Source organism: Oncorhynchus tshawytscha, linkage group LG02 (genome assembly GCF_018296145.1).
Source record: "Oncorhynchus tshawytscha isolate Ot180627B linkage group LG02, Otsh_v2.0, whole genome shotgun sequence".
In the NCBI taxonomy this organism is placed as follows: Eukaryota; Metazoa; Chordata; class Actinopteri; order Salmoniformes; family Salmonidae; genus Oncorhynchus; species Oncorhynchus tshawytscha.
The window spans coordinates 52,524,481-52,547,780 of NC_056430.1; the positions used below are offsets into that span (position 1 = coordinate 52,524,481).

General features: G+C 41.7%; 1 protein-coding gene across 2 annotated transcripts; it reads left to right on the forward strand.

Annotated features, from left to right (window-relative positions):
* The first annotated feature begins 8,680 nt into the window (after nucleotides 1-8,680).
* tgm5l (transglutaminase 5, like) lies at nucleotides 8,681-19,317 on the forward strand. 2 transcript variants are annotated; one of them, XM_024445404.2, is made up of 15 exons: nucleotides 8,681-8,784; nucleotides 10,991-11,170; nucleotides 11,358-11,591; nucleotides 12,058-12,176; nucleotides 12,432-12,560; nucleotides 12,990-13,167; nucleotides 13,390-13,525; nucleotides 13,708-13,811; nucleotides 13,999-14,238; nucleotides 16,621-16,653; nucleotides 16,784-16,813; nucleotides 16,979-17,188; nucleotides 17,469-17,626; nucleotides 17,881-18,017; nucleotides 18,735-19,317. In XM_024445404.2, exons 1-15 carry the CDS (start codon nucleotides 8,778-8,780, stop codon nucleotides 18,886-18,888), a joined length of 2,049 nt encoding a protein of 682 aa, XP_024301172.1. In that variant the 5' UTR covers nucleotides 8,681-8,777; the 3' UTR covers nucleotides 18,889-19,317. The 2 variants fall into 2 exon arrangements, with proteins under 2 accessions (XP_024301172.1, XP_024301180.1); XM_024445412.2 differs by having other exon boundaries at nucleotides 16,624-16,653.
* The last annotated feature ends 3,983 nt before the right edge of the window (nucleotides 19,318-23,300 follow it).

Consider the following 23,300-nt stretch of genomic DNA (forward strand, 5'->3'; position numbering starts at 1 on the left):
GGAGGCTGAGACAGGAGGGGTTGGTAGACACTGTGGCCCTGTCTGACGATAGCCCTGGACAGTGCAGGATATAACCCCACCCACTTTGCCAAGGCACAGCCCCCACACCACTGGTGATATCTTCAGCCACCAACCTACTATCCTGAGACAAGGCCGAGTATATCACAAGAAGATGTCCCCCACGGCACGAACGCGAGGGGGGCACCAGCCCGGACAGTGATTCAACCCACTCAAGTGACTCATCCCTCCTAGAGACGGCATGGATGAGCACCAGCAAGCCAGTGACTCAGCCCACGTAATAGGGTTAGAGGCAGAGGATCCCAGTGGAGAGGGGAATAGGCTGGGCAGAGACAGCAAGGGTGGTTCGTCGCTCCAGTGCCTTTCCGTTCACCTTCACACCCCTGGGCAAGACTACACTCAATCATAGGACCTACTGAAGAGATGAGTATTCAATAAAGGCTTAAAGGTCAAGACCGAGTCTGTGTCTCTCATATGGATAGGCAGACCAATTAGGCTTCTCCAAGCGCTGATGCTGCTGATGGTCATTAGTAGCCTTCCAAACTTGCTAGCTGCCTGGTACTCAGCACTCTATTGTCCCTCTAATCACTCTGACATCAATGCAAATTTAATCAAAAATCTAATGAAACACTTAATTAGAGCCCATGAGTTCATGTTGTGCAACATGTAGGCTATGCAATTGCGTGAGAAAAACATGTTTTGATGGCCTCTATTAAAAAGAGGAGGATCCCATCAGCTTTACACTAGGCCTACTATATTTATTTCTCAACTATTTCTTATATTAAGCACAGTATTTTTCTTTACAACAGGAGTATTGCCTACCTGGCTGGCATGAAATTCAACCACAGAAAAAGTGTCCTCCATTCGCTATTTAAGTGCATGATAATGGTCCATTCTAAATTACAACAAATGTCACATGTATTATTTAGTATATGTGAAGACAAGATTAAATCAAGAATTGTCTGAATTGTGACAAAATTAGCCTATCACTTGTGAATGATGCCCAGCATTAGACCTGCCTTTTTTTGCGACTTTTATGAGTCCTAGTCACACACCTCATGTAGCCTGGCCTATATGTTTTAATAAGGTTTGTATCACAACTAAAGTAGCCAAATAACTTCTTAAAATTATGCGCATTAATCCGCTTTACAAGGGGTTTAGAGCCTAACTGGCATACATAAGCAGTGCGTGAGTGTCACCATAAAAATAATTCTCACCATAAAAATAATTGACACCATAAAAATGTACCTTTTATAATAAAAGCATTATATGCATAATCACATTTGCGTTCACTTGTGATCACGGTGTTTTCCCACTAATGGAACATTCTGAGCTTTTATCCTATTGCATTGTTGTGCTTATAATGTGAAGAAATAGCCTAATAGTTTATCAACATTTTAAGCTAAATGTTCTGATCTGATGTGTCAGCCACATTGCATTAAAAAAATATATTTTTATGCTAGTGGTTGTATTCATTTGAGATCTATTGCATCCCACAACTGTTCTGGCACAGAATATAATCAGTTGACTTTTGTACTATGGGGGATATTAGATTGACATAGGCTAGTGCTTTTGCTGTTCATTAGGCCTACTCATTGCTGACTGACGAAAAGTAAATATGGACAGTTCTTCCAATATCTTCAATATGCACCTCGGAATTGTATAAGGACGCACACAGTTGCATCCCTGATGTGTCTGTCTTTACTTGTAGCCTGTGAGAAAGACCTAATCATGTGATGGAGCACTCAGGGAGAAGGGCACAATGGCCACTGGCCGCAAACAGCATGGATGTTTTTAGGGTGCATTACGGTCAAACAAAGGGGATGCTGTTGTGAAATTCTAGGCATTGTCAAGTGCTTGTCAAATTGTGAATGAGTGAGTGACTGTAGTGTGCACAACCTGCGCAAAAACAACAAAGCAGAGCTCATGCTTTTCAAGTGACTTTTATGAAATCATCATTAGTCACATCATGCAGCCTTACAATGTATTACAGATCTAAACATATAGCCCAACAGTTGTAGAATAGTCTGATACTCACCTTTTGAATTACATCACATTCCTCTATATTGATTTATAGCTCATAATTTAGCCTATTGTTCACTAGATGAAGGTAGTTTACAAATGGGCATGACCAACAAATGAGTCCTTTGACAAGTATTATATGGACAGTAATGCTGTTGTACTGCCCAACCCTTTCACAACATTAGCATATGCTAGCTAGCAAGTCTGAGAAAAGAAAGTATCCTCTTCAAAAGGCACAAGGGACTGTCAGAATTTGTCATTTCAGTTCCTCTTTCTCTCTCTACACAATAATTGTTTATAGGAGTAAACATTTGATCTGTTCCTAGTGCCTCTCTAAGTGTGGTTTACAAAGCAGTTTGAATTCAAGGGAAAGAGGATGTGCTGTGTGTTTTGGTTTTACATGAACCTTTCACCTGTACTGTACATGCAACATGTATGTATGTGTGTGTGTGTTTGTGTGTGAGAGAGAGGCGTGAGAGAGAGACGTGTAGTTCGTTGTATTCCCACATGGTCTCACCTGTAATTTTCCTGTGAAATGAAGTTATCCTGCTTCATAACTTTGTATACTAATAACAAAGTAAGTCAAATTGAACCTGTTTTAACCAAATTTTCCACCTCAACCATGCAACTTTGATGGTCTTAGTAGTACAGTAGAATGGATGGGAGAAAGCATAGTGTGGGAGTTTAGTAGAAAAATAAAAGCAGCTAATTTCCACCACCAATACAGTCCTTGTTAAAACTAGTGTGTGTTTGTGTGCATGTCAATCAATTTGATTTCCCACAAACTTCGTAAACAACAGGAGTAGACTAACAGTGAACTGATTACTTAGGGGTCCTTCCCAACAATGCAGAGAGAGAAAAAGTTAAATAATAGAAAAATAATAACACAGGAAATAAATACACATTGAGTAATGAAAACTTGGCTATATACACAGGGTACAGGAACCAAGTCGATGTGCAGGGTATGAGGTAATTGAGGTAGATGTGTACATATAGGTGGTGATAAAGTGACTAGACAACAGATGCTTGTGTGACGTCAGGGTAGTTCCTTGAACACTGTCTGACCAATAATTTTCCTGTGAAATTAACCTATTCCACTTCAGGGCTTGTATGCTGAGTCGACCGAATTGTCCACCCCATGCCACTTTGACGACAAGGTGTTAGTAGTCCAGGAGAAAGGATGAGAGACAGCATCGTGGAAGAATAGTAGACATGATTGTGTAGATCTCTGCTTGAAAACATTACTAAATAAAAACCGCTAAATTCAAGGCCAGGTACTGATAAGATCCCAATTAAACCTGTGTGTGTGTGTGTGTGTGTGTGTGTGTGTGTACTTGAGTGAGTGCATGCGTTTGTGTCTCCCCACACCCACATGGCCACACCTGTTTTCCTGTGAATTTCATGTTTTATACAGAACTGGTTTCCGGTCTAGGTTTCATCAATACCTGGAAACAAGCCCATAATCTAATGTTTGGTAGATCTGTACTTAATCCACCTTAACCTCATGCCCGTGTCATCTCAAAACCAAAGTACTAGGTCTACTGTAGATATGGTTCATTTTTACATTATATGGTTAGAAAAACATTATTTCAGGAGGAGTAATAGATGATATGGCTTAAAGCTGCAACATAACTGTTCGTATTTGTGTTCAATAAGTCACTAGTGGTCATCCAATGTGATGCAACATTAACAACAGTGTGTCCCTAGCCTGCCGGAGAACCTCTGTATTCAGTGGCATTCATGTTCCTGGTCGGGTCGGATTTTGTGGAGCACACAATGAATTATGTGTTTTCTGTTACTGAGGACAAGGTGCCACAGGGGATATTCTAGTGGTATGATTAGGGCTGTTGCGGTGACTCTTTCCGCCACACCGGCGGTCACGAGTCATGAGGGCAGTCAACTTCCACGTGACCGGTTAGTCACGGTAATTAATCAATCAAATCAAATGTAAAAAGGGCTTCATAAATACATCAGCCGATGTCACAAAGTGCTGTACAAAAACCCAGCCTAAAACCCCAAACAGCAAGCAATGTAGATGTAGAAGCATTGTAGCTAGGAAAACCTCCCTAGAAAGGCCAGAACCTAGAAGGAAACCTAGAGAGGAACTAAGCTCTGAGGGGTGGCCAGACCTCTTCTGACTGTGCCGGGTGGAGATTATAACAGAACGTGGCCAAGATGTTCAAACGTTCATAGATGACCAGCATGGTCAGATAATAATAATCACAGTGGTTGTAGAGGGTGCAACAGGTCAGCACCTGAGGAGTAAATGTCAGTTGGCTTTTCATAGCCGATCATTCAGAGTTAGAGACAGCAGGTTCGGGACAAGGTAGCATGTCCAGTGAACAGGTCAGGGTTCCATAGCCGCAGCCAGAACAGTTGAAACTGGAGCAGCAGCATGACCAGGTGGACTGGGGACAGCAAGGAGTCATCAGGCCAGGTAGCCCTGAGACATTGTTCTTGGGCTCAGGTCCTCCGAGAGAAGAGAGAGAATAAGAGAGAGCATACTGAAATTCACACAGGATACTGGATAAGACATAAGAAGTACTCCAGATATGCAGTGGGGCAAAAAAGTATTTAGTCAACCACCAATTGTGCAACTTCTCCCACTTAAAAATATGAGAGAGGCCTGTAATTCTCATCATAGGTACACTTCAACTATGACAGACAAAATGAGAAAAAAAATCAGGATTTTATAATGAATTTATTTGCAAATTATGGTGGAAAATAAGTATTTTGTACGTTTGCTTTGTTAAATTGTATTCTTCATACTATAAAATAATGCCACGGAATTCTAAGCAAATCTTGTTTGTTAAATGAACTGTTGTAGCCAACAGCCATATGGCATAGCCAAATCAGGACCTTACATAAGAATGACTCAGAGTATGCAATTCTGTTCTCCTGAAATAGACTACATTTTCTTCATATCATACCTCTTTAGACCTGTCTAAAATAAATAATGGATTAGGTGCCTAGGTGTAGGCTATATTACATATGGATTTATTTAGACTTGTTTAAATGTAGATGTTCCAAATGTCTGCGTCAGTAGCTTGTAGGCTATGTGTGGACGCCAGGAGATGCTAAATGTGTTTGTTAATTAACTGTCAATTACTGTGAGACCGACAATTATTTGCTTGACAATCACCGGCTGACAATTTTGTGACCGCCACAGCCCTTGGTATGATAGCTAGCTAGCTGAGCCCATGGCCAACACATAGCTAGCATAGATATGGCAGACGTGATGGGCAAACGACCTGACCCAGCAGAAACTACTCCTCCTTCTAAGCCATAGAAACAGAGAAATTTGGAGAGCAGACAGGCAAAAATGGAAAGTGATAGAGCCACAATCAGAGTAAACCTCAGATTTCCATTTTTACAGTAGAGAGAACTAACAAGTTTAAGGACTTCAATAGCGACCCAGAATTAGCATTTTTTTCTGTTGGAAAAGACAATGCTAGGTACAGTGAGGGGGAAAAAGTATTTGATCCCCTGCTGATTTTGTACGTTTGCCCACTGACAAAGAAATGATTGGTCTATAATTTTAATGGTAGGTTTATTTGAACAGTGAGAGACAGAATAACAACAACAAAAATCTGAAAAACGCATGTCAAACATGTTATAAATTGATTCGCATTTTGAGGGGAAATAAATATTTGACCCCTCTGCAAAACAGTACTTGTTGGCAAAACCCTTGTTGGCAATCACAGAGGTCAGAAGTTTCTTGTAGTTGGCCACCAGGTTTGCACACATATCGGGAGGGATTTTATCCCACTCCTCTTTGCCGATCTTCTCTAAGTCATTAAGGTTTCGAGGCTGACGTTTGACAACTCGAACCTTCAGCTCCCTCCACAGATTTTCTATGGGATTAAGGTCTGGAGACTGGTTAGGCCACTCCAGGACCTTAATGTGCTTCTTCTTGAGCCACTCCTTTGTTGCCTTGGCTGTGTGTTTTGGGTCATTGTCATGCTGGAATGCCCATCCACGACCCATTTTCAATGCCCTGGCTGAGGGAAGGAGGTTCTCACCCAAGATTTGACAGTACATGGCCCCGGCCATCGTCCATTTGATGCAGTGATGTTGTCCTGTCGCCTTAGCAGAAAAACACCCCCAAAGCATAATGTTTCCACCTCCATGTTTGACGGTGGGGATGGTATTCTTGGGGTCATAGGCGGCATTCCTCCTCCTCCAAACACGGCGAGTTGAGTTGATGCCAAAGAGCTCCATTTTGGTCTCATCTGACCACAACACTTTCACCCAGTTGTGCTCAGAATCATTCAGATGTTCATTGGCAGACTTCAGATGGGCATGTAAATGTGCTTTCTTGAGCAGGGGGACCTTGCAGGCGCTGCAGGATTTCAGTCCTTCACGGAGTAGTGTGTTACCAATTGTTTTCTTGGTGACTATGGTCCCAACTGCCTTGAGATCATTGACAAGATCCTCCCCTGTAGTTCTGGGCTGATTCCTCACCGTTCTCATGATCATTGCAACTCCACAAGGTGAGATCTTGAATGGAGCACCAGGCCGAGGGAGATTTACAGTTCATTTGTGTTTCTTCCATTTGCGAATAATCGCACCAACTGTTGTCACCTTCTCACCAAACTGCTTGGCGATGGTCTTGTAGCCCATTCCAGCCTTGTGTAGGTCTACAATCTTGTCCCTGACATCCTCGAAGAGCTCTTTCATTTTGGCCATGGTGGAGAGTTTGGAATCTGATTGATTGATTGCTTCTGTGGACAGGTGTCTTTTATACAGGTAACCAGCTGAGATTAGTAGCACTCCCTTTAGGAGTGTAATATTTTCTTTGTCAGTGGGCAAACATCAGCAGGCGATCAAATACTTTTTTCCCTCACTGTATGTAATATATCTTGCTAGATATAAAGTGAAATGTTGCTATTTCGTTGTAAATATATATGCAAGTAATACTTTCGAGTACTTGTTTTGATTGTTTTCAAGCCATTCATTAGCTGGCTAGCTAACATTAGCTAGTAGCTTGTTAGCAGACTGTTGGCACCGTGTGGGTGTGAGGTTTGCTGATGTCAACTTTGTGAACAGTGTCCCGTGGTGGCGGTGTGGTTATGGTATGGGCAGGCATAAGCTACAGACAGCAAACACAATTTCATTTTATCAATGGCAATTTGAATGCACAGAGAGACCGTGACTTGATCCTGAGGCCCATTGTTGTGCCATTCATCCACCGCCATTCCCTCATGTTTCGACATGATAATGCACAGCCCCATGTCGTAAGGGTCTGTACACAATTCCTTGAAGCTGAAAATGTCCCAGTTCTTCCATGGCCTGCAAACTCACCAGACATGTCACTAATTGACCATGTTTGGGATGCTCTGGATCGAGGTGTACGACAGCTTGTTCCAGTTCCCGCCAATATCCTGCAACTTCGCACAGCCATTGAAGAGGAGTGGGATAACAATCCACAGTCAACAGCCCGATCAACTTTATGTGAAGATGTGTCAAGCTACATGAGGCAAAAGGTGTTCACACCAGATATTGATTCTTTTTCTGATCCACGCCCCTACATTTTTTTTTATGTGTCTGTGACCAACAGATGCATGTCTGTATTCCCAGTCATGTGAAATCCATAGATTAGGACCTAATGATTTTATTTCAATTGGCTGATTTCCTTATGTGAACTGTAACACTGTAAAATCTTAGAAATTGTTATATGTTGGTTTATATTTTTGTTCAGTATAGTTTGTAGAAATAGGTGGGGTTTTTGACTTTGTGGGTGTGGTAACTAGTGATGACCATGTAGGATGGTAGCTATTTCTTCTGTGGGTTTAAGAAGGGCTGCCACATTGTGATTAACATTTTTCTTCAAGTGGGTGAGGCAGTTTAGGAAGTGGAGGAATATTTGTGCCTCAAATATATAGTAGCCTATATTAAATCAATGGTAAAAATGTAGGCTATTATTGGACATAATAATTTTATCATTAATTTAAACTGTAAATGTTTAGATGTAGGCCTATCACTTTTTGTGTAATCTGTAATGGATTATGTCCCCATGTGTGGTTGTATTGTGTTTTTAAATTGGCAAATAAATTAAATCTAAATAAAATCACAACAAATACAAGGTATTTATGGAAACAACAAAACAGCTTGCAGCCTCTGGCTGGCTATAGTAGGCAGAGGGTGGCAGGCCGAATTTGAGATGAGAGAAATTCCTTGCTATTATCTTTCAAATTAATTCATGGCTAAATGGCTAAATAGCTGTTCTCTGAGTGGAGGCTTAATACCAGAGATGCAAAAGCGGTCTGCCAAGGGCTTATAGTGGTCCTCTGAATGGGGGCTACCAGCCAGAAATGCAAATCATGTCTTGAGTGGCTAACTCGAATGTATAGCCTTGGGCGTTGTGCCAGCGGAAAATAGCATGCAGGGGTCATATCTTGCTACCTGGGATGTACTGTACATTTTGAGTGGGTTGGTCCTGTTAGTCACTCACATTCTAAACATGCACGTTGGTAAGACATCTGCGCACGAACACACCTATGTCCTTGACTATTGTACAACTCTTTCCCTAGGCGATCACATAAAGATGATAAGTCAGATTAAAAACCTGTCAGTGATCATAGGTGAAACCAGTTAATCCGCTTGCAAACACCCAGTACAGTAATTCTTCAGACACTCCAGTGGGTGGGGCAGAGGAGACTGTTTAAATAGGTAGAGATGGAAAGTGTTCCCCATATCACTAAAACAGTGAGCCTTTCGAACAGGAGCACACACAGATGGAAGGTGAGATACTGCTTTTGTTATGCTTATCGTTAGGCTATGTCTTATGACTATTTTTAGACTACTCAATTTGTTGTCCTGTGACATTACAAGTTTAGTGGTATGATTCTTTGGTGGGTTATATCACAACTCAGATTTACTCAGCTGTCAAACTGTAGTTTTGTGGTCATATGGTCAATCCGCAATAACACTTTCGAGGTAATTCAACACTGCACACCCGTGAGCTCTTGACACCACAATTGAATCAGTATGCTTTTATAATGCTTGAAATTATGCTAGTGTAAATCTGAATGATTTTATTATCACAACTGAATGATTTTATTATCTGTAAAAAAAAAAAAAAAGAAGAAAAATCCTTATTTTTCTAGATGGAATTGTTAAATGTGTTATTAGCACTGCTAAGCAAAATTGACTTCAGATTAGATATCTTATTGAATAGCAAAAAGGAACATCTTGGTATTCCCACATTTTGATGTCGTTTCCGATCTCTGTTTTTGACTCGCATTAAAGTCTTCAGTATTCCAAATCAAATCAAATCAAATTTAATTTGTCACATACACATGGTTAGCAGATGTTAATGCGAGTGTAGCGAAATGCTTGTGCTTCTAGTTCCGACAATGCAGTAATAACGAGCAAGTAATCTAACTAACAATTCCAAAAAAAACTACTGTCTTATACACAGTGTAAGGGGATAAAGAATATGTACATAAGGATATATGAATGAGTGATGGTACAGAGCAGCATAGGCAAGATACAGTAGATGATATCGAGTACAGTATATACATATGAGATAGTATGTAAACCAAGTGGCATAGTTAAAGTGGCTAGTGATACATGTATTACATAAGGATGCAGTCGATGATATAGAGTACAGTATCAACGTATGCATATGAGATGAACAATGTAGGGTAAGTAACATTATATAAGGTAGCATTGTTTAAAGTGGCTAGTGATATATTTACATCATTTCCCATCAATTCCCATGATTACAGTGGCTGGAGTAGAGTCAGTGTCATTGACAGTGTGTTCGCAGTAGCCACTCAATGTTAGTGGTGGCTGTTTAACAGTCTGATGGCCTTGAGATAGAAGCTGTTTTTCAGTCTCTCGGTCCCAGCTTTGATGCACCTGTACTGACCTCGCCTTCTGGATGACAGCGGGGTGAACAGGCAGTGGCTCGGGTGGTTGATGTCCTTGATGATCTTTATGGCCTTCCTGTAGCATCGGGTGGTGTAGGTGTCCTGGAGGGCAGGTAGTTTGCCCCCGGTGATGCGTTGCGCAGACCTCACTACCCTCTGGAGAGCCTTACGGTTGAGGGCGGTGCAGTTGCCATACCAGGCGGTGATACAGCCCGCCAGGATGCTCTCGATTGTGCATCTGTAGAAGTTTGTGAGTGCTTTTGGTGACAAGCCGAATTTCTTCAGCCTCCTGAGGTTGAAGAGGCGCTGCTGCGCCTTCCTCACGATGCTGTCTGTGTGAGTGGACCAATTCAGTTTGTCTGTGATGTGTATGCCGAGGAACTTAAAACTTGCTACCCTCTCCACTACTGTTCCATCGATGTGGATGGGGGTGTTCCCTCTGCTGTTTCCTGAAGTCCACAATCATCTCCTTAGTTTTGTTGACGTTGAGTGTGAGGTTATTTTCCTGACACCACACTCCGAGGGCCCTCACCTCCTCCCTGTAGGCCGTCTCGTCGTTGTTGGTAATCAAGCCTACCACTGTTGTGTCGTCCGCAAACTTGATGATTGAGTTGGAGGCGTGCGTGGCCACGCAGTCGTGGGTGAACAGGGAGTACAGGAGAGGGCTCAGAACGCACCCTTGTGGGGCCCCAGTGTTGAGGATCAGCGGGGAGGAGATGTTGTTGCCTACCCTCACCACCTGGGGGCGGCCCGTCAGGAAGTCCAGTACCCAGTTGCACAGGGCGGGGTCGAGACCCAGGGTCTCGAGCTTGATGACGAGCTTGGAGGGTACTATGGTGTTGAATGCCGAGCTGTAGTCGATGAACAGCATTCTCACATAGGTATTCCTCTTGTCCAGATGGGTTAGGGCAGTGTGCAGTGTGGTTGAGATTGCATCGTCTGTGGACCTATTTGGGCGGTAAGCAAATTGGAGTGGGTCAAGGGTGTCAGGTAGGGTGGAGGTGATATGGTCCTTGACTAGTCTCTCAAAGCACTTCCATTGACAAACGCCCAGTGTGTTTCTTTCCCTCCAGAATTGAGAATCCAATATGTCAACCTGGAACTTCAGGGCAACCATGAGAGCCACTATACCCAGGGGTTCAGCTCTAAAACCCTGGTGGTGCGGAGAGGAGCACCCTTCAAAATCACCCTGCTCCTGAAGGGACGAGCCTTCAACCCACACACCGACACCCTGATGTTCAGAATCCTCCTAGGTACACTGTGATACATACTGTTCAAGTCATATTTGTTTTGTCAATAATTGGTTAGGACATTCAGAGCATGGATGATGTATTTAACTCTGTAGAAAGCTTAAGTATACCCATTCATGAGGATTAAGGAGACAATAGTGGTGGTGAGCATTGCGTTATCTGACCCATATTCATTCCTTCTTCCCAACAGGTCGGCTGTACGCAGAGTTCCCCGTCACCTTCTCCAAGCAGGGATCCCCCTCCCGATGGAGTGCCTACTTCAACCCCAAAGGCCTGAACCCCAACTCTCCCTCTCTGTACATATCCAGCCCTGCCTCTTCCTCCATAGGGCGCTACAGTGTTCAGCTCCACGTGCTCACACAGCATGGTCAGAAGGGCTACGTGGTGGGAGACTTCGTTCTCCTTTGCAACCCCTGGTGCAGCGGTGAGTTAATCTACAGAACGACTTAAACCCGCTCCTATGATTAAATGTATTGATTGTAGCCGGGTTTGGGGTCAAGTCCATTTTGCTTCATAGCAATATAGAAGTGAATAGGAATTCTGATTCAAGACACAAAATGAAATGGAATGTATCCCAACACAGATTGTCCTTGAGTCTAATGCAAACTTTAATCTTGGTTAGATAGGATAATAAGATTTCTGGACATGATAATGGTACACTGCATTAATGCAGTGCCTTTCATCAAAAGTGCTTTACTAAGTGTGATAACGTTGGTGATGCATGGCAGCTATTTTGAATCCTCAAAATCCGCAAAACCTCCGTTTTTGCGGTGGAGAGGTAAGGGTTCATATTGGCACATTTCTACATCGATCCATTCTCAAAGTAAGTACGAATTATATAAGATACAAACATGTTTGATGTTAAAGTAATCAAAGTGTTCTCCCTCCAGAGGACGCAGTGTACATTCCCTTTGAAGACCAGAGAGAGGAATATGTAAATAATGACTCTGGTTTATTGTACATGGGGACCCCTAAAAACCTTGAATCAAGACCTTGGTCGTTCGATCAGGTGAGCATCTCCTGACCAGCTTCAAAACATTTTACGATATCATTTACTGCATTTTCCAGAGACGTCTACAAAAAGGCTGGACATGACAACATACATGACTAAAGATAAATAAAGGAATAAATGAAAAATCTATTCCATAAATGAATAAATAATGACATAAGTTGACAAAATAATTACAGAAATGAAAAATGTATAATATAACATAGATGAAAAAAGTAAATAAATAAATATTCAATTTTGTTTCTCTCTATGCAGTACGAGCCAGAGATTTTGGATATTTGTCTGAAGCTGCTCCAGGTCAGCCCGCAGCACGGCAGGAACTTGCAGAAGGACTACCTAGGCCACTCCGATCCTATCTACCTCAGTAGGGTGGTGTCTGCCATGGTGAGTGACAATGCCTCAGATCCCTCAGATAGTAAATTAATCTCTCATGCTTTATGTGTGGAAATTAGAATAAGACCTCTGGAGCTCACAAAACAGGTCCTGGCTTGAAATGTCTGGCAGTCTATAATACTGATAATACACTCACACAATGTGTTTATATTTCAGTTCAAGCAATGAGGGGTGAAATGAGGTTACGTGATGAGGCCATTAAAAAAATATTGTTTCATCTTACTATGTTAACCTTTCTTAAATGATTTCACTCTGAATTGAATAAATGGTACTTTGTACTTAATTTTTGGACTAGAAAAAAATCCCATGAAAGTACCTTGTTACAAGGTATTTAAGAAATGTCAAATAAATGGTTACAGAATAAACATGGTTGATCCCTAGAGGGAACATTGGGTAGATAATTGTGTCATTCTCTGTCAGATCAACTGCGAGGACGACCGAGGAGTCCTGAGAGGGAACTGGTTGGGCGATTTCAAGAACGGGGTGAACCCCTCCAAGTGGACAGGAAGTGCGGATATTTTGAGACAGTGGGCCAAGTCCAAGTTCAGCCCAGTGATGTACGGCCAGTGCTGGGTGTTTGCTGCTGTGATGTGCACAGGTAATGAATATGTTGGAAATGTATGTATTGTAAAAATGTTTTATCAATGCATATGGAATAATATCACTCCCAGCTGAATTTCTGTACAAGTTCATCATGGCACCATCGTAATGGAATATTTGAACAAGAGTGTCTAATTTATGTTTGGAATATAAAGAGTTAGAAAATCATTGGTCAAATCATTGACAAATTCTTCATCCTTGTATTTCTATCTCTTCCTAGTCATGAGAGCTCTTGGTATTCCATCCCGTGTCATCACCAACTTCAACTCAGCCCATGACACCAACGGCAACCTGGTCATCGAGGAGTTTTACTCTGAGACGGGCAAGAAACTACCTCACAGTAAAGACAGCATATGGTAAGCAGATATCTAGTCTACAGCATTACCACACCGTGAATATGAAGTATTATTTGTCGATGAAATAATATGAAAGTAGATTATATGATAGCAAGAAGTATTTTAAGTAACATGTAAGTAATTGCATGTAAAAATCAATCAGTCTTTGGTATTAAAATGTGCTTTTTTGTCCTCCATTTCAGGAATTTCCATGTATGGGTGGAGTGTTGGATGACCCGGCCAGACCTGGGTGCAGGATTTGACGGATGGCAGGTTTTGGATCCAACCCCGCAGGAGAGGAGCGGAGGTCAGGCACTTGTCACAGTCACAAGCCACCGACACTGATAACCAGACAGTTTTTTTTTATATATGTCTATTACCTGTTTATATTATTTTTATGACACATTCTATGTCATCCAGACTGGAATCAATCAAAGAGTATGGCTACTATTGCTTCTAGGTCTAAAGCTCCACCATATATTTCCCCCTCCTAGGAATCTTCTGCTGTGGCCCAGCCCCAGTGAAGGCTATCAGAGACCGGCGTGTGGACCTGGTCTACGACATCCCCTTTGTGTATGCTGAGGTGAATGCTGACGTCCACACGGTCATTGTGAAGCGGGGCCAGGTGCTGAGTTCCAGCATAGACACAGAGAGAGTTGGTTCCCTCATCGTCACCCAGACCATAGGCTCACCAAGGCCCCAGAACATCACAGGGAACTACAAACCCACCAAAGGTGAGTCGAACAAGAAATGATGCCATGAATCAAATGCTAATATCAAATCGGTAAGACTTTGTAGTAACTATCGTGAATAAGCGTTAATAAACTATTTGTAGACTATGAAGACACACCATACACACACACACACGTATATACATATATAAATACAGTGCATTCGGAAAGTATTCAGACCACTTCACTTTTTCCACATTTAAAAATATATATATATATATTTTTACCCCCTTTTCTCCATAATTTCGTGGTATCCAATTGTTAGTAGTTACTATCTTGTCTCATCGCTACAACTCCCGTACGGGCTCGGGAGAGACAAAGGTCGAAAGCCATGCGTCCTCCGAAACACAACCCAACCAAGCCGCACAGCTTCTTTAACAGAGCGCATCCAAACCCGAAGGAGTCGCTAGTGCGCGATGAGACAAGGATATCCCTACCGGCCAAACCCTCCCTAATCCAGACGACGCTAGGCCAATTGTGCGTCGCCCCACGGACCTCCTGGTCGCGGCCGGCTGCGACAGAGCCTGGACGCGAACCCAGAGTCTCTGGTAGCACACCTTAGACCACTGCACCACCCGGGAGGCTCTTTTTCCACATTTTGTTGCGATACAGCCTTTAAAATGTATTAAATCATTTTTTTCCCTCATCAATCTACACACAATACCCCATAATGACAAAGCAAAAACAGGTATCTAGAAAAATTGAATTATTACATTTACATAAGTATTCAGACCCTTTACTCAGTACTGTGTTGAAGCACCTTTGGCAGTGATTACAGCAGCGAGTCTTCTTGGGTATGACGCTACAAGCTTGGCACACCTCTATTTGGGGAGTTTCTCCCATTCTTCTATGCAGATCCTCTCAAGCTCTTCAGGTTGGATCGGGAGCATTGCTGCACAGCTATTTTCAGGTCTCTCCAGAAATGTTAGATCGAGTTCAAGTCCAGGCTCTTTGCATGGCCACTCAAGGACATTCAGAGTCTTGTCCCGAAACCACTCCTGTGTTGTCTTGGCTGTGTGCTTAGGGTTGTTGTCCTGTTAGACTGGGGCGAAGGTTCACCTTCCGAGGTCCTGAGTGCTCTGGAGCAGGTTTTCATAAAGGATCTCCCTGTACTTTGCTCCATTAATCTTTCACTCGATCCTGACTGGTCTGCCAGTCCCTGCAGCTGAAAAACATGCTTCACCGTCGGGATGGTATTGGCCAGGTGATGAGCAGTGCCTGGTTTCCTCCAGACCTGATGCTTGGCATTCAGGCCAAATAGTTCCAACTTGGTTTCATCAGACCAGAAAATCCTGTTTCTCATGGTCTGACAGTCCTTTAGGTGCCTTTTTGCAAATTCCAAGTGGCTGTCATGTGCCTTTCACTGAGCAGTGGCTTCCATCTGGCCTCTCTACCATAAAGGCCTGATTGGTGGAGTGCTGCAGAAATGGTTGTCCTTCTGGAAGGTTCTCCCATCTCTACAGAGGAACTCTGGAGCTCTGTCAGAGTGACCATTAGGTTCTTGGTCACCTCCTTGACCAAGATTGCTCAGTTTGACCGGGAATCCAGCTCTAGGAAGAGCCTTTGTGGTTCCAAAATGCTTCCATTTAAGAATGATGGAGGCTACTGTGTTCTTGGGGACCTTCAATACTGCAGAAATGTTTTGGTACCTTTCCCCAGATCTGTACCTTGACACAATACTGTCTCGGAGCTCTACGGACAATTCCTTTGACCTCGTGACTTGGTTTTTGCTCTGACATGCACTGTCTACTGTGGGACCTTATATAGACAGGTGTGTGCCTTTCCAAAGCATGTCCAATCAATTGAATTTACCACAGGTGGACTCCAATGAAGTTGAAGAAACATCTCAAGGATGATCAATGGAAACAGAATGTACCTGAGCTAAATTTTGAGTATCATATCAAAGTGTCTGAATACGTATGATAATAAAATATTTAGGTTTTTTATTTTAAATAAATCTTCAAACATTTTTATTTTTATTTTTTTGTTGTCATTATGGGGTATTGTGTGTAGATTAATGAGGGGGAAAAATATTTAATCCATTTTAGATTAAGGCTGTAAGGTAACAAAATGTGGAAAAAGTGAAGTGGTCTGAATACTTTCCGAATACACTGTCTGTCTGTATGTGTATATATATATATATATATATATATGTATGTATATTTACTGTATATATATGTGGTATATAAAGGGATTCACCATAACCCTACACTACCTCTCTATACTATGAGTAAAGTGGCCTTTGATTGGTTGTCATGAATCCATAAAATGATTGTGAATGTTGGTTCAAGAATAGTGATCTCTTTTGAGTCTCAATGTCACAGCATTGTGTTCATACTGTAACGATCGTCTTAATGTCTAAATCCATTTTTGTTTCATATGCAGCAGCCATGTCCTTACACAGATCAAAGTGTGCAAGTAAGTGCTAACTTACTAGCTACATTATTCATTCAGTGTATGAAAAAATATCACTATTCAACAGTATTTATTACAAGCAAATTCCTATTCCTATTTCCAAATGTCTAACAATGTTTGTTTTTTTCTCTAGCATTTTCAGGAGAATCAACACATAAGCGAGGTGAGTGTTGATTACTTGATCTTCTATATGGTTCTGTCTGTATTCCATCTGTCCACAAATTTCATTGACATCATACATTTAATTGAGTAATTGACATCTTACACTTCTTTGAGTCATTGACATAATACGCTTCATTTAATGTGCCATTCATATGTGTCTCATTAGGGTCAACCCGGGGCCTCTCAGTGTCTCTGAGCCTCCTTAAAGTGCCTGTGGCTGGGGAAAACATAACCTTCACAGTCATGGTCACCAACACGGACAGCATCCCCAAGGTGCTGAGGGAGCATGTCAACGCTCAGACCAAGAAGTACAACCGTAGTCCCTCGGGCACCTTCTGGGAGGTCCACAACTTCGTCCGGATAGCGCCGCATGAAGGTAGGAACCTTAACGCATCGCTAACGTTAATATTAGCGCATAATGTCATATGGTTAGCACCCTAAAGATACTGTACTCCCTCCATACAGGTATATGAAATGTGTTGTATTTCTTGACATACCTTCTATACCACTTAAAAGTAGTACTTTCCCTTCAAATTCTGTCTTTGGTCATATGGAACATTTCAGGGACACCATACCATTTTGTTGAACCTACCTCATGTATTCACTAATTTGTTCCCCCCCTCACTCTTTCTCCCTCTCCCTCGCCCTCCCTCCAGCTAAGGTCATTCATCACCTGATCGACCATGCCCAGTATGAGTCTCTGATGGGAGATGACTTGGTCAACCTGGCTGTGGTCATGGAGGACGAGTTCACTCAGGAGAGAGTCTTGGCCTCAGAGGAGTTCAACATCACCAGCCCTCAACTCTCCATACAGGTACAGGCATCTCTTCAGAACGTCTCTACACACCAAATGAACTTCACACGGGGTCTTTGAACGTTCGTTACACATCTTGCGTCAACACTCAATGCAATTAAGTCCTAGACTAAACAATATAGCTATGTTTAGACAGTGATGTGCTATGTGAAATAGGTCCATTACTTGTTTTATACCTAAACAAATGGGTTGATAACATCCTGTGTACTATGTGTGCAGACGAAGGACATAGCTTTAACCTTTTTATTCTTTAGATTGCAGATGAAGACTCCGTCATGCTACACAAGGAGCACACTGCCCTCGTAGTCTTCTGCAACACCTTCTCTGTACCTGTGAGCGGCCTACTAACCGTGACTGGCTCTGGTTTGATCGAGGGGGGAATGCACTCAAGGTAAGGACATGTTCTTTTCGGGTTGAATGTGTTTCCTTCTTTGGCGTCTCATTTCTTACATAAGGAGTGACGGAAGGCAGTGTTGGCAACTGCTAACAACAACAAAAATGTGGATTCCATTGAGTATTGGCAAAAGCATGTGTAAACACAAGGAGTGGCATTGTCGTACGGTATAAGTCCTTAAATATTTGTATGGTTAGTCAAGGACAGAACGTAACACTGTATAAACTTCCATGGCACTATACGCCAGTATAAGATCATTTGGAGAAACAATTGAAACTCTTATATAAAGGCTGTAACTATGCTGTACATGGTTACTTGGTGCCATGGCAATATGAGCCATGGCAATGTGAGTGATATCCACAGGGGAACTTTACAAGATTTAGAGGCAAAACCACATTCTGTAAACTCTTTGCACTTCAACATGTTCATTATGAGATGTTACGCAGTAGATGAACTTCACTAGATTCAAAGGGACAGTTCACTCAAATTACAAAAAGACATATTGATTTCCTTATCCTGTAAGCGGTCTATTGACATGGAAAGATAGGTAAACAAAACCAAAGCCTGGATTGCTGCCAGTGTCTTATCTTGTCCATAGACTGCTTACAGGGTGAACTACCCCTTTAATCCCCATTCCCCTAACCTTCACATGAATAACCAGTCTTGTCAGTTCGTATGTTGCGTCATTCAGACAAATGCCTTCCTATCTTGCAGGATTCAACTGTTCAAGCCAGGGTGCACTATGGAGAGGAGCTTCAGTTTCATTCCGAGAATGGTGGGGAAAAAAATGTTGCAGGCTACTCTAGTCCTCAAAAACAACTCTGCAAAAATTGTAGGCTACAGAATGATCTCTGTGAAGTCAGCTTAGTCATTTTGCAATGATTCAGGTGGTGCTAATAAATATAATTTTATTTAAGGTAGGAATTTCATGTACAACTTAAGTATTATATATATTATTTATATTTATGTATTTTTTAACTAAAACATGTATTTCTTTTGTTCTCATAATAACTTTCTTTGTTGTTTGATGTTTATGATATAGATTTTTTTATTTATTTATTTTAATGTATGATTGGTAATCACTACTTGAATAGTCACTTATGACTTTACATAAAATTAGGTTTAATTAGTCAATTGACATTGGCCTGTGAACAAGTTAAGGTTTCTGGAGTTTGTTTCATTTAGTTTGTTTTCAGTTTGTTTCAAGTCTATTGAATTTAGTTTTTATCAAATGAAACCACTTTTTATACAAATCTGTATACAAATCAGATAAATGAATTCTGAGTGACAAAGCTTACAAGTTGAAGTCTTCATCTTTGTCCTGTATTGTAGATCACTTAAAGACAGATTTATTTTCAATAATTGAAACCACATCCTCATTCTCTCAATATCTTCTTAGTATTTCTACAACACAGGTATGTACACTGTACTCTATATCATCGACTGCATCCTTATGTAATACATGTATCACTAGCCACTTTAACTATGCCCCTTTGTTTACATACTCATCTCATATGTATATACTGTACTTGATATCAGCTACTGTATCTTGCCTATGCTGCTCTGTACCATCACTCATTCATATATCCTTATGTACATATTCTTTATCCCCTTACACTGTGTATAAGACAGTAGTTTTGGAATTGTTAGTTAGATTACTTGTTGGTTATTACTGCATTGTCGGAACTAGAAGCACAAGCATTTCGCTACACTCGCATTAACATCTGCTAACCATGTGTATGTGACAAATAAAATTTGATTTTGATTTGATTTTAATACAGTCATATGTAATAAATATTTTTTAAACACTTTTTTTTTACCATAACCACATCAGCTAGTCAGTATTTGGATACTTCCTGTGTACTCTCCTGGCTAAATAACCCCAAAACTATAGTGCATAGCTAGGCCTTCTGTAGATGGTTGAAAAACATTATTTGTTATTTGTTTCTAACTCAAATACCCTCACAGTAGCTTGCCATCAATTTACTGGAGAAAATGTGGTGAAATTATAATATTTTATCACACGTGCAGCAGTAGAAAAATACTGGGAAAATCAAAAACCCTAATCAAAAAATAAACCCATACTACAACGCAACCTTGTTGGGGACGGGGGAATATGATCTGTCCCCCCCAATATATCATTGTAAACATAACTATACAAGTTCAATAATATTAAGAATACGCAATGAAAGCACTTGTGCTGATTACAGACACTTAATAGCGCGTTTTTAAGTTTCAAAAGTTTGCATTCCCCCGCCCCTTTGCCTCACAATGGTTTGATCCACTTGCTTGATGAAAATTGTTAGTTCGGTGCGGCATGTAGCAAGACAGGGACAAGCCTTTAGAGGCCACACGGATGACAGTGGGAATTTATACCAGCTTTTGAAACACAGGGCAGAAGAGGATGATCCCATTTTACTGAAGTGGTTAACAGACCGTACCACAATGTACCCTGCCCCATAGCACAGAATGAAATTATGAACATCATGGCCAATACAGTCATTCGAGGCATCACAGCTGAGATTAGGTCTCTTCCGATTGTACAATTTTCAGTAATTGTTGATGGTACTCAATATGTCTCTGGTGCTGAACAGAAGAGTGTCTGCCTGCGTTATGTTGACCATAACCTTGTCCCTCACGAGGAGGTTATTGGGCTATACAGGGTGTCAGAGACAACAGGCGAGGGCATTGCGAAAGTGGCAACTGGTGGGTTGTTGAGGCTCAATTTGCCCATGTCTGGCTTACGTGGGAAGAGTTACGATGGTGCCTCAAACATGGCAGGAAAATACACAGGAGCACAGGCAATTGTGAGGAGGCGGCAGCCATTAGCCCTCTATGTGCATTGTGGAGCACACTGTGTAAATCTGATTACACAGACTGGCTGCTCAGCCTCTCCACTGATCCGGGATTCCCTTTCTTGGGTCCATCAGTTAGGTGTCCTCTATGTCCAGTCAGGAAAGTTGAAGAGCATGTTTGAATCAATTGCCATGTCCGAAGATACACATCTGACCACCCTGAAACCCCTATGTCCACCTAGGTGGACTGTGCGGAATACTGCTATTAGAGCTGTGCTAGGGCAGTATGAGCAGGTACTAAACAGCCAGCCTAGAGGAGATGGCAAAAACTGCATCCAAGACAGCTTCAACTGCCAGTGGCTTATTTGAGCACTTCAGCAAAGGCAAGACTGTGTTGGGCCTCACACTTGCCTCTTGCAGGCTGCAGTCGACTGTGTGCGGTCATCTCGTAGGGGCAAGAGAAATGACGAAAGCTACCTTGCACTGTATGAGAAAGCAAAAACATTGATTGACTCCATTGAATCTATTGAGGCACACTTAAGACGATTTGCTGACAAAGCAGTGGATCACAATAGGGCAGGATTTTTTTAAGTGTTGGATGGTGTGGAGGTTCAGTTTGGCGACCATTTTGACCAGGACAGTCTAAACGTCCTGCAAAAGTTGGAAAGAGCGCTTCTCACGGGGGAGTTGGATGAGTCTCTCGATCAGTACCCTGAGCTGAACATATATTCTCTTTCAGTGCAGTTGCCTCTCTTTCGTACCAAATACCCCTGTAGCAGCAGTGGAGACGCAGCAGAGGTCGTCAGGAGTCTTCCAGTGGAGGTGCTGGGGTTGTTTCACCAAGTTGAGTTTCTGATCAGAATTTTGTTCGTGGTGCAGGTGTCTTCATGTGAGGCTGAGAGGAGTTTCAGTGCACTCCGCAGGTTGAAGACTTGGCTACGCGCTAGCATGAGCCAAGAGAGAATGAACGGCGTAGTTGTCTGTAATGTACATAAAGACAGGCTGGACAGTCTCAAGAGGGAAAATATCTGCCAGCAATTTGTTGGATCTATTGAAACCCACAAACATATGTTCAGTTATTTTGTTCATTAGTTCAGTAGTGTGTATAACAGTGGTTCTCAACCTTTTTTGGGTACTGGAACCCCTGCATATTTTGGGGCAAGGTTTTGAGCAGTCCTCAGGGACCCCCACCCCATCTATATTATATGTAAAGTTACTGGAAACCTTGTGTTATTGAATATGTTCATTACCCTTTTTTATTTCACAGACTCCTTGCAATTACACCAGGGACCCCTGTTTGAGAACCCCTGGTGTATAATATTATATTTGTTATTTTGTTTCATAGTTTTCAGTTTTTAGTACATGACAGTACACTTACTAATGATTTATTTAATGTTTTTTAAATTTCAAATGGCATACTTTGTGTGACATACTTGTCCATAGCTGTTGTTTGAAGAGTTGAGACACTGACTGAACAATAAATAAATATTTTTTTAAGGATATTTGAGTTGATTTATTTGGGTTATTCATTTAATTTAAGTATTTTTTCACTTTTTGTTCTTGTAAAGATATTGTAGTAGACTCAGGCCAGTGGCACATATTTAATGACTATATAAATGTATCAGAAAAAGTCCAATAAAAAGATCAATTCAATACTGAGACCAACTTTGTGATGGTTCTCAACAGAGATTATTTTAGATGAGATCGCACGTCCCCCTCAGGAATTGCTCTTGAGAAAATTTCATGTAATTGTCCTCTCCAAAGTTGATATCAGATTTTTGACCCTGGACAGGAGTAATTATAGAATTATAAAACATGAATTTACTTTAGGGCAATCCAGCATCCTAACAGTGCCAACTTTCCTTTCCAATTCGCAAGAGGTGGAAACTAGAGGTCCGTATGTAATGACGAGATGCTCATGTCTCCGCCCTGACAATGGGAGTCTTTGTCCCAGAGGCGGAAAGGCAGGAGACAAGCTTAGGTCTGTATATTATACCTATAGAAACGCATTGGGTTTATACTGGACAGATTTTGGCGAGTGTAAGCCCTCTCGCTTTGCCTCTTCCTCTCTACTGAAACTATATCGCAGGAGAAAGTATCTGAGTGAGCGAAGCAGCGCCCCTCTATACTGCCCTACCAAGCAAAAAGGAAGTAATTGCTCATAGCGTGGAACTGAGAAAAATTGCTTTTATTTACCTTGGTTTCACAAGTAGCAGTAACTGCTAACATGACCCCCATTTTCTCCAAAACACAATACAATAGAGGCAAGATACTTGTCCACATGATTAAGCATGTATTTAATGTAGCAAATATGACATTAACTCATTTTCTACCAAATGAGCAGTTACTGCCTTTTTGCTTGGTAGGGCAGTATATGTAGCCCATGTATCTGACGCTGTCTGGACAGAAATAGTATGACATGCCATACTCTTTTGGTCCAGACAGTATCAGATACATGGTCTACATGTAGTGAGACAGAGGGGCG

Excerpts from the sequence above, each read along its gene's own strand:
- tgm5l (XM_024445404.2), top strand. Across the intron at positions 12,177-12,431 it reads GACCTTGGTCGTTCGATCAG|TACGAGCCAGAGATTTTGGA; the intron begins GTGAGCATCTCC and ends CTCTCTATGCAG. Across the intron at positions 13,812-13,998 it reads CCCGCAGGAGAGGAGCGGAG|GAATCTTCTGCTGTGGCCCA; the intron begins GTCAGGCACTTG and ends TCCCCCTCCTAG.